Source organism: Mobula birostris, chromosome 1 (assembly GCF_030028105.1).
Source record: "Mobula birostris isolate sMobBir1 chromosome 1, sMobBir1.hap1, whole genome shotgun sequence".
NCBI classification, from domain to species: Eukaryota; Metazoa; Chordata; class Chondrichthyes; order Myliobatiformes; family Myliobatidae; genus Mobula; species Mobula birostris.
In genome coordinates, this window is record NC_092370.1 from 178,276,721 (window position 1) to 178,291,401 (window position 14,681).

The 14,681-nt window shown below is 37.9% G+C and overlaps 1 protein-coding gene across 4 annotated transcripts in view; it reads right to left on the reverse strand.

Annotated features, from left to right (window-relative positions):
- ryr3 (ryanodine receptor 3) overlaps positions 1-14,681 on the reverse strand; it is a 380,802-nt gene that overhangs the window by 319,448 nt on the left and 46,673 nt on the right. For 3 of the 4 annotated variants that reach the window (XM_072266800.1, XM_072266764.1, XM_072266754.1), the window contains exon 3: positions 5,642-5,749. In XM_072266800.1, coding sequence (XP_072122901.1) covers positions 5,642-5,749 — 108 coding nt within the window. Of the gene's footprint in view, positions 1-2,784; positions 2,806-5,641; positions 5,750-14,681 lie in introns of all 4 variants that reach the window. The other variant, XM_072266743.1, reaches the window with a different exon arrangement.

Here is a 14,681-nt window from a genome sequence, read left to right on the forward strand (position 1 = left end):
TACATCTACAGCTAAACACTACTTGGTCTGAATCACCCCTCCTCCAACTTGGCTGCAACGTAAAACTTGTTTACTCACTCTTCAAGTCTAAACAAAGGATTTCCAACTGAAATGTTAACCCTGTTTCTCTTTCCACAGACACTGTCTAACTGAGCATTTATAGCACTTTCTTTCATTTCAGAGTTCCAGATTTTTTATTGTAATTTTCTTATATTTCTTTTGTTCAAGTTCAGGATGGGGATGGGACTAGTCAAGGTGATGTAAAGGTTTGCCTTCAATTTTAAAGAGGCACATTTAGTAGCTACTAATATTTCTGATTCAAAAGAGAAGGATTATATGGGATTATTGAGCTAATACAAGTAAAGCATGTTATTAAGTATGTGCTTACTAAGATTTCTCAAGAAAATAAATCAACAACCTCAGTACTTTGTGAACCTTTTGAGTTTATTTCATTTTAACTGTTCATTTCTATATTTAAAAATCAAATTTAAAAAATATTCTGTGAGTTTGCACTTTCCAATTAACACTTTAAATAAAAATATATTCAAAAAATTTCATGTCATTGTCAGCAAATTAAATTGCTGATGAGTAAAATTGTATTATTAATATAATGTCTTTTTGGCCATCATCCAAGGCAATACAGGAAATATTCTCCCTCTGATAGTCAAGACACAATTACCTGCAGATTCAGCATCAATTGAGTAAAATCATTTAATGGGGTTTTTCACATAAAAAATGTTTGCAAATGCTATAGGGTAAAAATATTGTCAGTCCGGATTATCTCACAAAATTCCCATGTCTGTTTCTTTTTAACCTCATCATCTCATGAAACTGTTACAGGCTGCTTTAGTTTGGGTGTTTTAATGCAAGATGTGTGCCCACCCACTGCTCTGCCTCCTAAATGGCATTGCAGCAAATAGCCCTCTTCAAAATTGTCAGTTTCCTTCTACCTGGCAGTGAAGGTCACCTCCCCTTTACCTTCATTAAGCTCAAGGCAGCAAACAGCTTAGCGTTAAGGTGAAGTCTGAGAATCAGACTACTGAAGGATCCAACCCTGGGAAAAATGGGGACCCTTTCATCTCCTGCTAATATTACATCTTCATAGACATAAAATTGTGATTAACCACTCAAAAAAAATCCAACCAATTTCCATAATCCTATTCACAACATTGAATTATGCCTTTGGATAGATAGCAGAGCAGAAGAATGTAAACGTGGAAACATCATCTGGCAACAGATTTAATCTTTTGCTTCACCGCTGCACTTAGCATCATATCCAGCAGCAGTTCTATAATCTATGGAGTTGAGGGGTTGAATATACTTTGCATTTGGCCTTACCTGCTTTATACTAGCCACAGCTGCCCCCATTCATTCAAATAGATCTTCGATGAAATGCTGTTTTCCAAATTTTTACTTTTAATATTAATGGTTCAGTTACTTTAAGATGAATGTGATTTTAAGTAAACTTAGAACGTTTTTGAATTTTGTAAACAATTTTTAGCTCTGAAGTGACTGATTATCGGAGAGATTCGGAAGCTATGGAAAAGTCCTTTGATGGCATGAGCTTTCAAACTGTTATCAGGCAATTTGTAAGCACGAAGACAGTTTCTATATCCAGACCTGTGGTCCAATCCAATTCAATCAACAGCAATAGCAATGGGTATGGATCTGCACATTCACAATCTCTCAGTATGATTGTGGGTTTCCAGAATGTGAGAGCTGGGTCATGTCCACCTCTATCTGGTTCCATGATTTCTTCAACCACGGTATATGTAATCAGCAAATATTTATGATGATTTTATCAGCTGAACGAGTTCTCATAGACTAGAAACAAAGGTTGACTTTGATAAGTTTTCATAGGATGAATCTGTTTACTTATAACATCAGAGTCCTTAAATCTTATGTTTGTCAGTCAGGAAGCACCACAATATTGCATCATAAAACCATCAGGAAGGAGGTACAGAAGCCTGAAAGCACACACTCAGTGATTCAGGAACAGATTCTTCCCCTCTGCCATCTGATTTCTAAATGGACATGAACCCATGAACTCTACCTCACTACTTTTATTTTTATTTCTGTTATTTTGACATACATATATATACTTAATTAATCTAACTCAGTTTTTTTTCTCTATATTTATTTATAATATTGTACTCCTGCCATAAAGGAACAAAATTCATGGCATATGCCAATGATATTAAATCTGAATCTGATTCATCAATAAGCAAAACAAGATGAGAAAAGAAACTACCTACCAATGTCACTGAATAAATGTTTCCTATAATAGAAGAAAACTTTGTCAGCAAAGTTTTTTTTGTAAAATCTATGGTATTTCTTTTTTCCTATGAATGCCTGCAGGAAGACGAATCTCAGTGTAGAATATGGTAATATATATGTACTTTGATAATAAATTTTGAACTTTGAAAGGCAGTTCAGCTAAAGTTTGGATACTGCTGCCATCTCACTTTAGGCATTACCAGATATTGTTGCAAAATTCACCATACCTGATCCCTAATTTATGATTGAATATTTTCCCTAAGAACAAATTAATCAATAAAGAGATACAAAATAATAAACAAAAATCGTATTTCCCTTTCAGTTGAAGTGAAAACAGTTGAATAAACTGCTTTTCATCCCATCACAAAAAGGAGTAAATTTAAAAAAATAATTATACAATTACACAACAAATTTAAGGAATTTGCCCTATGAAAGCAAGTTTAGAGTTCAACACTTTGACTGCATGCTTGTAAGAAGGAGGGTGAAAAACCAATGAAATAAACATACCCATTTGGTGAAATCAATTGGCTAGCATGTTAAAAAAGAAACAGCAAAGAGAGAATAAATTTCAAGTACATTTCCTTATCTTATCCAGATAAATCCTTTGACTTTGCACATTGGAACACTCTTTTATTTATTGTTCATGGGATATGGGCGTTGCCAAACTGATTGCCCATCCTAATTACATTTGAACAAATAAGGCTGTTCAGAGAACACCACACTGCAGGGTCTGGTTTAGGCCAGAAAGTTTGGGCTTTGCCAAATTTCTTCCCAGAAGGAACCAATTGGAGTTTACTGCAGTTGCAGAAAACAAAAATTGACATAAAACATCTGCTGTGTAGTGGGCTGAATCACCTTCTTAAGTTAGCTGTAAATTCCTGATGAGAACAGTACAACAAATAATCCAGCTATCAACATACACGGGGAATAGATTTTAAGAGCTGCAAATAAATCCAACAGTTAAATTAATTTGCAAAGTCACACAAATATGCAAAATTCAGCAAAGAAAATGCATGAACTTGACAACACACTTGCCAATATCAATGATTTATTATTAATAATGAATTCAACAAAATAAGTGATTTTCAAATAACATGATATATCTTTGCACCACATTAGTCTGTACCATTCTGAGTAAGGAGAGTTTTAAGCACCTCAAAAAATAGAATGGAACTTAAAATCTGAAACTGGAGTATTATGCACCATTAAAGAAAAGATCTGAGATGATTTTATTTTAAGTAAAGAGAACATTGCAGGTGGGAACATGTACTGAATCTTCTTGATTCTGAAACAATGAGAACCTACACCAAAGAAGCCAATTTAAATAGAATTTGCTGGTCCAGGATTTACACAAGGTTTTTCTGACCTTATTTCAACCCAACAAAGATGATATTTCATTTCTTTATGCCTTCAGTCATCTGGGTTCCCCTTAAATGCCTCCATGGGTGTGCACCTTAACTAACTCACATGGTAGTAAGTCCCAAATCCTCACCACTCCTTCAATACGGAACATATCATTTAGATTTATTATGCAGCATCTAATAGTTATGATGTGTTCTTTTGATTTCATTTACACATGAAAGCATCTTAGGACTAATTTTACATTTGGGGTAAGCCATGAACATGACCCTCAAGAAAACTGTCAATAAAAATCTATCATTCTGCATGATGAGGACTTCTCCTTTATCAATGTCCCTTTAAGGAGGGATCTCTGATGCTTTGGTGTCGGCAAGCTAACTGAGTGAACAATCCCATGAAGGAATTCTCATGAACTAGAAACCAAGAGTTTCTTTGATGAGGTTTCAAACATTTTACAGAGCTCTCATTACAGATAAGAATCTCTTTTTCATCACTGACAAGTTAAGTACACAATTAGCAAGGCCAGCTTGTTCATTCTGATGATCCTTTCTCAATAATCCTAGAGCTGGCTGACTGCCACTTTTGTATTGGAAGGGGCCGTCACAAGTCAACCACATAGGACAGGCAGTATAAGGACGACAGATTTGCTTGCCTCGAGGAAATTAGTGAACCAGATGGGCATTTACATCAAGCCTGTCCCTCTCTCCAGACACTCAAGCGGACCTGCTGAGTATTTTGGTTACCTTTTGTTTTCAATTATGGATATCTGGCAGGTTAGTCGATGTAATTGATGTTTTTATTTTCTAATTACTTAACAGAATCAACACCCCCTCCAGCAGTTATGGTAATGTCTTCATATCCACTGATAAGACTTTAAGACTTTGAGTAATATAACAAATGAGCCATCATAGCTACAGAAGTAGTTTAGGAAAAAGCTGAAATATCATAAATCATTTATTTTAAATTTAAAATCAATTATGTTTTGAAATAATTTATTGAAGGGAAATAAAATCTACGCATATATATTTCTCTCTAGGGCCAGTAAGTTTGATATGGAATACTTCTGAAGATTTCTTATAAATTTCCTTCAAATCGACTAGACTGCACAAGACTGGGTTACCTGTCTGGACACGACCCTCTGCTGACTGCTCCTGTGGCTCCTCCCACAGATCCCTGAACAAAGGCGATTGTGCCACTGCTCCTCCCTCAGTCCGGGGCAGATACTCAGCAGGGACGTGGACCATTTACTGCTAATTAAAGCCTTTCAGTATTTACTCTACTTCCAGTCTTTTGGAGTAATTGATAGTGCATCACCTGTTAAGAGAAGATTAAGGAGCCCTACACCCTGACTGCAAATCACTGATCACAATACCTGGATTTCGCGTTAACCTATTCCATGTGGAAATCCTGAAGTTGATGTTAATTTTACAGTGTAATGAAGGCACCACTTTTTTTTGTTGATGCAATATCTGCAAAATCCAAGCCACTTTGCATTCTACTCTGTCAAATCCCTGAATCATTATAAAGATCTCTATCAGACCAATCCTTTTGTTTGCAATGAGATAAACCTCCCAGCCTACTCAGACTTCTCCAATAGCTCTACTTTCTCAATTTTGGTGCTGTACTCAATATATATTTAAGAATATTCTTTCTCTAGTGCCCACACATTGGCTTTGTAACGAGGAGGCCTGACTGATATACTTCAGTGTGATCTAATCAATATATAAATTGTAACACACAGTACATTCTTTGTTCCGCAAAATCTCTTGCCATGCTTTAGTGTAATATTCTTTGCAACAGTGTACAATTTGGATGATGATTTGTGGTGCCAATTCTATTCAAATCAACTTGATACGAGTCTGTAAATAGGTATTTTCTAAACAGCAATGATTAGCAGACTAGTGTAAATACTTTAAACAAAGAAAAATCCTATGGCCTGGAAATAGCATTCACTCTAGAGCATAATGGAGTGGAAAAATCAAATACTTAAATGTTTGATAGTTACCCCTTCATTGCTCTTTTCACTTGTACTGGTCAACATCTCCTGCAAGGCTCTGACAGACAATGACTGCTCCAGCACAAAAACACAGATGGAAAGGTCTGGAGGAACATACTGCAAATAAAGAACCAAAAAAACATGTTAGTCATCACAGTAATGGACATCTGTACTTTGAATTGCACAATGACAAAACTAGATAGTAAAAGAAAAGAGATGACGTGAAGAATTAAGATCCATCTTTTACTTTTGTCTGTTTTGTTTATCTGGTATCAAGTCCGTTGCCAAGTTACTCAACCATGTGCTTGAATTTGTAACAACAGGATAGGTAATATGGTACAACTTGTAAAAATCCATGGAACTATGCAAAAGCTAATACACCTTTCTGGGACATTGGCGTTTGATCAGCTTCTGTGTTGTCCGATTATTCATGCCGTTCAAATTGGCTACTTCGTGATGCCACTGCTCTAAACTGTAGTAGGAGAATGCTGGCTCCTTACATATAACACAAATGATGACTGCCATGGGGGATTTTATACTTCTGACAAAGAATTAAAGGCCAAATGGCAATTTCTTGAATTTTCTCTCTATCCCACTTTCTCTGGGTTCCGGTTGATCTTTAGTGATTAACAAAGATAAAAGAGACACGAGAACACCCCAGCCAAACTCCACCCTGAATACAAATATAAATGCACTCCCAACAGTGGTTTATATACCTGATTTCCTCCAAATAATACAAAATTAATATTCTGACTGAGATCAGTTCTGACCAGGAAGTAAACTTGCAAGTTAAGATCATTATTACTGTACCTTCAACTGCCTTCCATATAGGAAGAACATATTTTCCTAAAAGATTCTTTTCCATTGAATTGTATTTAAATTTCAAGTGAACTCTTAAAACTCCACCACCATTAGGTAACTGCAGGTAAGTACAATTGCATATGTTTGGACAGGAACCAGACAGTACATAAGAAAGTTAATATGAAGATGAACTAGCTGACCATTAAGGAAGTGGAATTATCAAATATAAAGATGTTATTAATAATGCAACATATGGGATTATTCATCGAGACACAGGAAATCTTCCACTTTGTACTTAAACTTCCCCTTCCTTTGAATAAATACGTAGACAAATGTTAACATTCAATAACTGCAGTCGTTACTGAATCTTTATATACAGTAATATTTCATGAGGTCTGATACTAGTAACAAAACCACATATTATGTAACTGCTCTGCCAGCGTGTTGTGGTCATAAAACATTAGAATGGTTAATGCAGCTTTTCATACACTGCAATGACCCTTCAGTTTCTGAAATTAAAATCTTACCTGTAATGTAAAACACACTGTATGTATACTCTTTCAAATTAACTTATATACCATTTCTAAAATAATTCTAGCATTCTGAAAGCAAATATAAATTTGGTGCAGAATATTATTTAACATGGTTAGCTTTTCTATTTATTTTTATATTGATGAAATGTCTTTTTCACACATTCCATGGTTTAAATTAAACTAAGCACTACTAGGCCAGAAATATCAATGGGTGAACCATGCAAGAGCAGGCTCGTTGCATGGAACATCTGGCCGTGATCTTCGCATGCCCAGACATACCAAGGCCATTGTGGCGAACTTCTGTGATGCTTGTGGTATGGTCCAGATGGTGAGTTTACCATAGCTGGCATGGGCTAGAGGACTTCCCTCTGGGAAAGGTTTGGGGGATATGGCAGGTTGGAGTAGAACTTCACCTGCCCTGAAATCACGCAAGTTATTTTCATTGCTGAAATGGCTCCAACGTGGGCACATTTGAAAACTATTAAAATTAAAATGAATATTGAAAAAACGAATGTAAACATTGAAAAAAATCTATTAAAAACAAAAACAAATATTGGAGGAATTAAACTAAATTAAAGTAACTTTAATAATTAATTTTCCCTTTGTCTTCTGAGTCCATGGCCTACAAAGCTCATCAAAATCATAAAGTAATACTGTGGATTATCAGCAAATCTGCCATTGCTGCAGCCCAGCTTGAATGGTCCAGTGATGTGACAAACTGATCAGTTTGGCCCCCCTGGGCAGCCACATTTCATAAATCATGATCAAACTCCAAGGCTGACTTCAGTTTGAGTCATTGATCAGTTCAGTTCCACCAGGACTACTCAGGTCATTTTATTCACCCTTTCACCCACCAAGACATTTTATGTGATTTCCTCATTTCCCATTCTAATTCAAGGTACTATCACAGAATTTTAACCACATTTACACAACTTGGTGTACACAAAGAATCCACGACGAGACTGCATGGCTGTTTAGATGGTTGCTGACCACACGGCACACTTGCTAAAGAAGTGTACCTCTGTGCACGTGTATGATGTGCTCATTTTCTGTGCCTGTTACTCTATCTTGCTCTCTGAAGAAGGCTGCCAACTTAAATATATTTTGTATTCCACTCAAACTGTGCAGTGGACTCACAGCAACACAAAAACGGGTTGTAATATTGGATGAAGCAATTTAGAGTGTATTGAGGACTCAGACTGACCAGGACTGATCAGCTTCAAGCTGCACCTGGGCAATACATATTATGTTAATCAGTTATCAATTAAATAATGTAAGAACAAAAAGAAGTAAGGCTCTTCAAAAACACAATAGATTCTACAGATGCTGGAAATCTTGAACAACACACTCTAAATGTTGGAGGAACTCAGCAAGTCAGGCAGCATCTAAGAATGGGAATAAACAGACTTCACGTGAGCATGCCCAGCAACACAAGCATTGACCTGCCTAACCGAATTAGACTGGAAACAAACATGAGGAATTCTGCAGATGCTAGAAATTCAAGCAACACACATCAAAATTGCTGGCGAGTGCAGCAGGCCAGGCAGCATCTCTAGGAAGAGGTACAGTCGACGTTTTGGGCCAAGACCCTTCGTCAGGACTAACTGAAGGAAGAGCTAGTAAGAGATTTGAAAGTGGGAGGGGGAGGGGGAGATCCAAAATGATAGGAGAAGACAGGAGGGGGAGGGATGGAGCCAAGAGCTGGACAGGTGATTGGCAAAAGGGATACAAGAGGATCATGGGACAGGAGGCCCAGGGAGAAAGACAAGGGGGAGAGGGGAAAAACCCAGAGGATGGGCAAGAGGTATAGTCAGAGGGACAGAGGGAGAAAAAGGAGAGAGAGAGAGAGAGAGAAAGAATGTGTGTATATAAATAAATAACAGATGGGGTACAAGGGGGAGGTGGGGCATTAGCGGAAGTTTGAAAAGGCAATGTTCATGCCATCAGGTTGGAGGCTACCCAGACGGAATATAAGGTGTTGTTCCTCCAACCTGAGTGTGGCTTCATCTTTACAGTAGAGGAGGCCGTGGATAGACATATCAGAATGGGAATGGGATGTGGAATTAAAATGTGTGGCCACTGGAAGATCCTGCTTTCTCTGGCGGACAGAGCGTAGGTGTTCAGCAAAACGATCTCCCAGTCTGCGTCGGGTCTCGCCAATATATAGAAGGCCACATCGGGAGCACCGGACGCAGTATATCACCCCAGCCGACTCACAGACGAAGTGTCGCCTCACCTGGAAGGCCTGTCTGGGGCCCTGAATGGTGGTAAGGGAGGAAGCGTAAGGGCATGTGTAGCACTTGTTCCGCTTACAAGGATAAGTGCCAGGAGGGAGACCAGAGGGGATGGAGCAGACGAATGGACAAGGGAGTCGCGTAGGCAGCCATCCCTGCGGAATGCAGAGAGGGGGGGGAGGGAAAGATGTGCTTAGTGGTGGGATCCCGTTGGAGGTGGCAGAAGTTACGGAGAATAACCACCAGCATCCGGGTCCAACATATTATTCTTTAAGAGACTACTAGACAGGTATATGGAGGAATCTAAGGTGGGGGCTTATATGGGAGGCAGGGTTTGAGGGTCGGCACAACATTGTGGGCCGAAGGGCCTGTACTGTGCTGTACTATTCTATGTTCTATAACGAACAGCATACTGTATATTTAAGGTAATTTTTAGGAGAATTAAAAGGCATTTTAGGAAGAATAATTCAGCCAAAGGTTGGAAGGAGTCTGACACCCACTACCTGAAAGATGGATGAAAGTCCATAGTGAATATCCATGTCTTTATTCACTAGTGCTCAAACAGAACCAATCACAAAACAGTATATCACGGAAAACATGAAGGTATTGTTCATGCCTACCATCTCTCCGGCCTCTGTCAATAACTTTGTACACCATCTCAGCTCTAAAGTTACAGATGTCATTGATACAATCACCCCCACAAAAGTAATGTAACATGCTGTAAGGTTTCACTGATAATGTAATGGTTTCTCTGTAGCAGCAATGTTTGGGTTATGACTAGAGATAATGGGGTTTGGAATGCTGCTGTTCTTTCCTGTGAGTCTGGAAGAGAGGCTTTCACATTTTTGCCGGGGAGAGATGAGGAGAGAAGACACGAATGGAGAGAGTTGGTAGACCGTCAGACAGGGTGGACTCGGAGCGAGGGTCTGAAGGGCAACGACGATCGGCTTATCAGTGAGCTCCGACATTGCGCAACAGACTGTTTAATAAGATTGGGCCCTTTTTTTCTTTTTTTTATTTCTTTACTAACCATAACTGAAAACTATAATTCAAAGTAAGAATTATAAAGCTTAATCGTCTAATCGCATAGTGTACTGTTTGTTATTTCGGGGTACTGATTTGTAACAGGGGACACATCGTGCAGCATCCACCCAAACGAGATTTCTTAAGTTTGGCCAGACCAGAGGCTATCACCCCCTATATTAAGTCGCTAGCCGAAGCAAGAGGTACAATAAAAATAGTTTCTGGAAAGAAAAAATGCACCATGGAGAAACACCTTGCTGGTTAAACTCCAAAAGAGACAGTGCCGAGAAGCTGAACACAGGTGGCAGAAAACAAAACTCCAGCTCCATCGCGACATTTACAAACTTGTATAAAGAAAAACTCTTCGCATCTATAATTTAGAGTTGAGACATGCAAGGCAGTCCTTCTTCTCTGATATTATAAACAAAAGCAGCAATAGCGTGCGTGCTTTATTTGCTACAGCTGAGAGGCTCACGCATCCTCCTTTATCAGGAGAACCTAAATTTCTGTCTATAAAATCATGTAATGACCTCACATTCTTTTTTACTGAACTTCTATGTATAAAATCATGTAATGACCTCGCTTTCTTTTTTACTGACAAAATTCAGAAGATTAGACATACTGTTATTGTCTCTGCATCAGGCAGAGGCCAGTCATCCTTTCATTAACTTAGAACTAATTTAGTTAAGATGACACAATTCAAAACCCATTGACTATAAAACTCTACAAGAAATTGTACTACTCCTGAAATCCTCCTCCTGTTCCCTTGACATTTTACCTACAACCTTGTATAAAAATGTTTTTAGCTGCATGGCGCCAGACATTCTGCAAATAGTTAACACTTCATCCTGAAAGATGGATGAAAATCCATAATGAATATCCATGTCTTTATTCACTAGTGCTCAAACGCCCTGCTTCCCAAAAGCCCTGAAAACTGCAGTTATTCAGCCTCTTTTAAAAAGGAACAACCAGGATGCCTCAGTAATTAAGGACTACAGGCCTATATCAAACTTACCATGTTTAAGTAAAACCATTGAAAATGTTGTTAATCTGCAACTCAGTAGCTTTTTGGCACTAAGCGACTGTCTGGACCGTTTCCAGTCTAGATTTCGACAACACCATAACACTGAGACTCTTCTGGTCAAGGCTTTAAATGGTATCTGCTTAACTCATGATGATGATGAGGATAACATTTCAGTTTTGGTTTTACTGGATCTTAGTGCTGCTTTTGACACAGTAGGTCATGGCATATTAATGGACAGACTGGAAAACTGGGAGGGATTTTCCAGTACTGTTCTAAAGTGGTTTAAATTTTATTTACAGGGTAGGAACTATTCTGTATCAATTTGTAGCTACATATCTGATCAAACAAAAATGATATGCTAAGGGCCTCTTCTTGTTTAACCTACGTGCTCCCTCTAGCTCAGATCATGGTATGCAACAAAATTTCTTATCTTAGTTATGCAGATACCACTCAGATTTATATAACAGTGTCCTCAAGTGACTGTGTTGCCATCATCATCATCATCAGGTGCCATGCCCAATTTGAGCCTTGACTGCCATGGCCCACACACTCCTGTTTCGGGTCAAGTGGATCAATTCATTGGTATTCGTTTCCAGTTCTCTGGCTGCTGTCTCCATCATCATTTGTCTTTGTCTTCCTCTTGCTTTCTTCCCTTCAACTTTTCCCATAATTACCATGCATTCTAACTCCTCTTTCCTAATCGCATGTCCAATGAAGTTATGTTGCCTTTTCATGATCTCATATATTATTTCTCTTTTTGTGCTTGCTCTGTTCATGACGTCCTCGTTAGATATTAATTTCATCCATGATATTCTTTGCATCCTCCTCAAAAACCACATCTCTGCTGCTTCAATTGGTTTCCTCATATTACTAGATATTGTCCAATATTCTGATCCATATAACATAACTGGATAAATGTAACGTTTCAGTACTCTGACACGGGTTGTCGTGCCTAGTTTAGTGTTGGTCAGTATACTCTTCATTCTCATAAGGGTGTCTTTTGCCATCCCTATTCTTCTTTTGATGTCCAAGTCGCACCTGCCATCAGATGTCACCCAGCTTCCTAAGTAGCAAAATTTCTGTACTTGTTTTATGTCTTCCCCCGTTTATTCAGATAGGATTCTCCTTCTTTTTGGATATCACCATACATTGTCTTTTTGCAACTAATAGCTAGACCCATTTTTGCACTTTCTTCGATGACAATATCAATTAAGTTTTGTAGTTCTTCCTCCGTACTTGCAATTAATAGTGTCATTGGCATATCTGAAATTATTGATGTTTTCACCGCCAACTTTGATCCCCAAGATGTCTCTTATTTTTTGTAATATTGTTCCACTGTACACATTAAACAAATCAGGAGAGAAAACATACCCTTGTCCAACACTTCTCTTGATTTTCATAAACTGACTCACTTCTCCATCTATTCTTACAGGTTTCTGATTAGGTGGAGGTCTTTCAAATCTAGATCTAGAGTTTCCTGTAATATTTCAAATAACTTATTGTGCTTCACTTTATCAAATGCTTTTGTGTAGTCGATAAAACAAACAAATCTTTTTGCACTTGAATAGCTCGTTCTGGTAGTATCCTTAACATCAATATTGTGTTTCTTGTACCTTTGTCTTTCACAAAACCACATTGTTCCTTACCTATTTCAGCTTGTATCTTACTTTTAGCTCTTGTCATCAAAATTCTTAGAAGTATCTTGGTGAAATGACTCATTAAACTTATGGTCCTATGTAGTTCATATTCTATTGCGCCAGTTTCTTAGGAAGAGTGATAAATACTGATTTTTTCATCTCTTCTGGTATTATTCCAGTCTCATAAATGTCATTAATTAAATCAGTAAGTTTTTCAATTCCATAATCTTCAAGGGCAATAATTTGTTCTATTACTAATTCATCAGGACCTGCTGCCTTTCCTTTTTCATTTTATTCATTGCATTACGAACTTCAGATTTTAAAATACTTGGACCTTCAATGTTCTTAATTTCTGGTTTTTCACCTTGATCGTCTTCAAACAATTCCTGAATATACACAGTCTATCTGTTCATAATCTCATCTTTTTCCATGATAATGGTACCATCCTTTGCTTTCAAACATCCACCTGAAGAACAAAGGAGCTTTTTTTTACCAGTGATATTCTTGTTTTGTTGATGTAACCTTTTTGGATCAGTAATAGGGATTCTTTCTACTTACTCACATTCCTGGTTTAACCATTTTTCTTTGGCTTTTTGACATAAGCTTTTAACTTTACAATCACTAAAAATCTGTACTGAACAAATCACTGATGGATGATCCAATATTTCTTCCAGTTAAGCAAAGAGAAACTGAAATAATTGTTTTTGGTGTTAAAAAAAATGATTAAAAGTCAGTTCTCACTTAGAATCCCAGTCGTTACTGACCACAAACCAAGCCAGAAACCTTGGACTCCAACTTAAATTTCAACTACCACATTAAAACAATTACAAAATCAGCCTACAACCATCTTAAAAATATAGTGGGAGTTAAAGGGCTTATGTCTCAGCAAGGTCTAGAAAAACTTGTCCATACATTTATTTTTAATAGACTTGACTACTGTAATGGCGTTTTCATAGGTCTCTGTAAAAAAATCCCTTAGACAACTGCAGCTCATTCAGAACACTGCTGTTAGAGTCCGTAATAAGACCAAGAAAGTAGAACACATCACCCCAGTCTCAGATCACTACACTGGCTTCCTGTCCATCAGAGGGTTGACTTTAAAGTATTACTACTGGTTTATGAAGCACTGAATGGTCCAGGGCCAAAATACATCTCTGATCTCTTGCTGCATTAGGAACCTTCCTGAGCTCTCAGGTCATCTGGGGTGGGTCTGCTTAGCGTCCCCAGGGTCAAAACTAAACATGGTGAAGCAGCTTTTAGTTACAATGCTCCATGTATCTGGAATAGCCTTCTAGAGGATCTGAAGTCTGCCCCAGCTTTAAGCTCTTTTAAATTGACACTTAAAACTTCTCTTTTCACTGTCTTTAATTAGAATCTCCTTCATTGTAACTTTTATTTCTTTATTTTTATGTGTGATATTACTCTCTTTAAATTGTCTGAAATTTGAAGTTTCATTTTTATCGTGTTCTATGTAAAGCACTTTGAACTGCCTTGTGTTTGAAGAGTGCTATACAAATAAACTTGCCTGTTTTGCCTTGCATTGTTCCCCGAGACTGTAGGACTACTGAACACCCTGGCACAACCCAGGTCTCATCACCGAAGAAGTACCAGTAGCATTATACTCCTTACATTTTAACTTGTGATGTAAAAGCACCTTATTATTTGTTAATTTGTGGACTGAGTCAGAGTGGGACGGCTTTGGCCCAACAGGCAGAGGCCAGGGTAGGTACCGGTAAGTTTTTTTTTGTTCAGATAGTTTAGAGTAGAGAAGATGCCAGGCAGGATGTTGGAATGCTC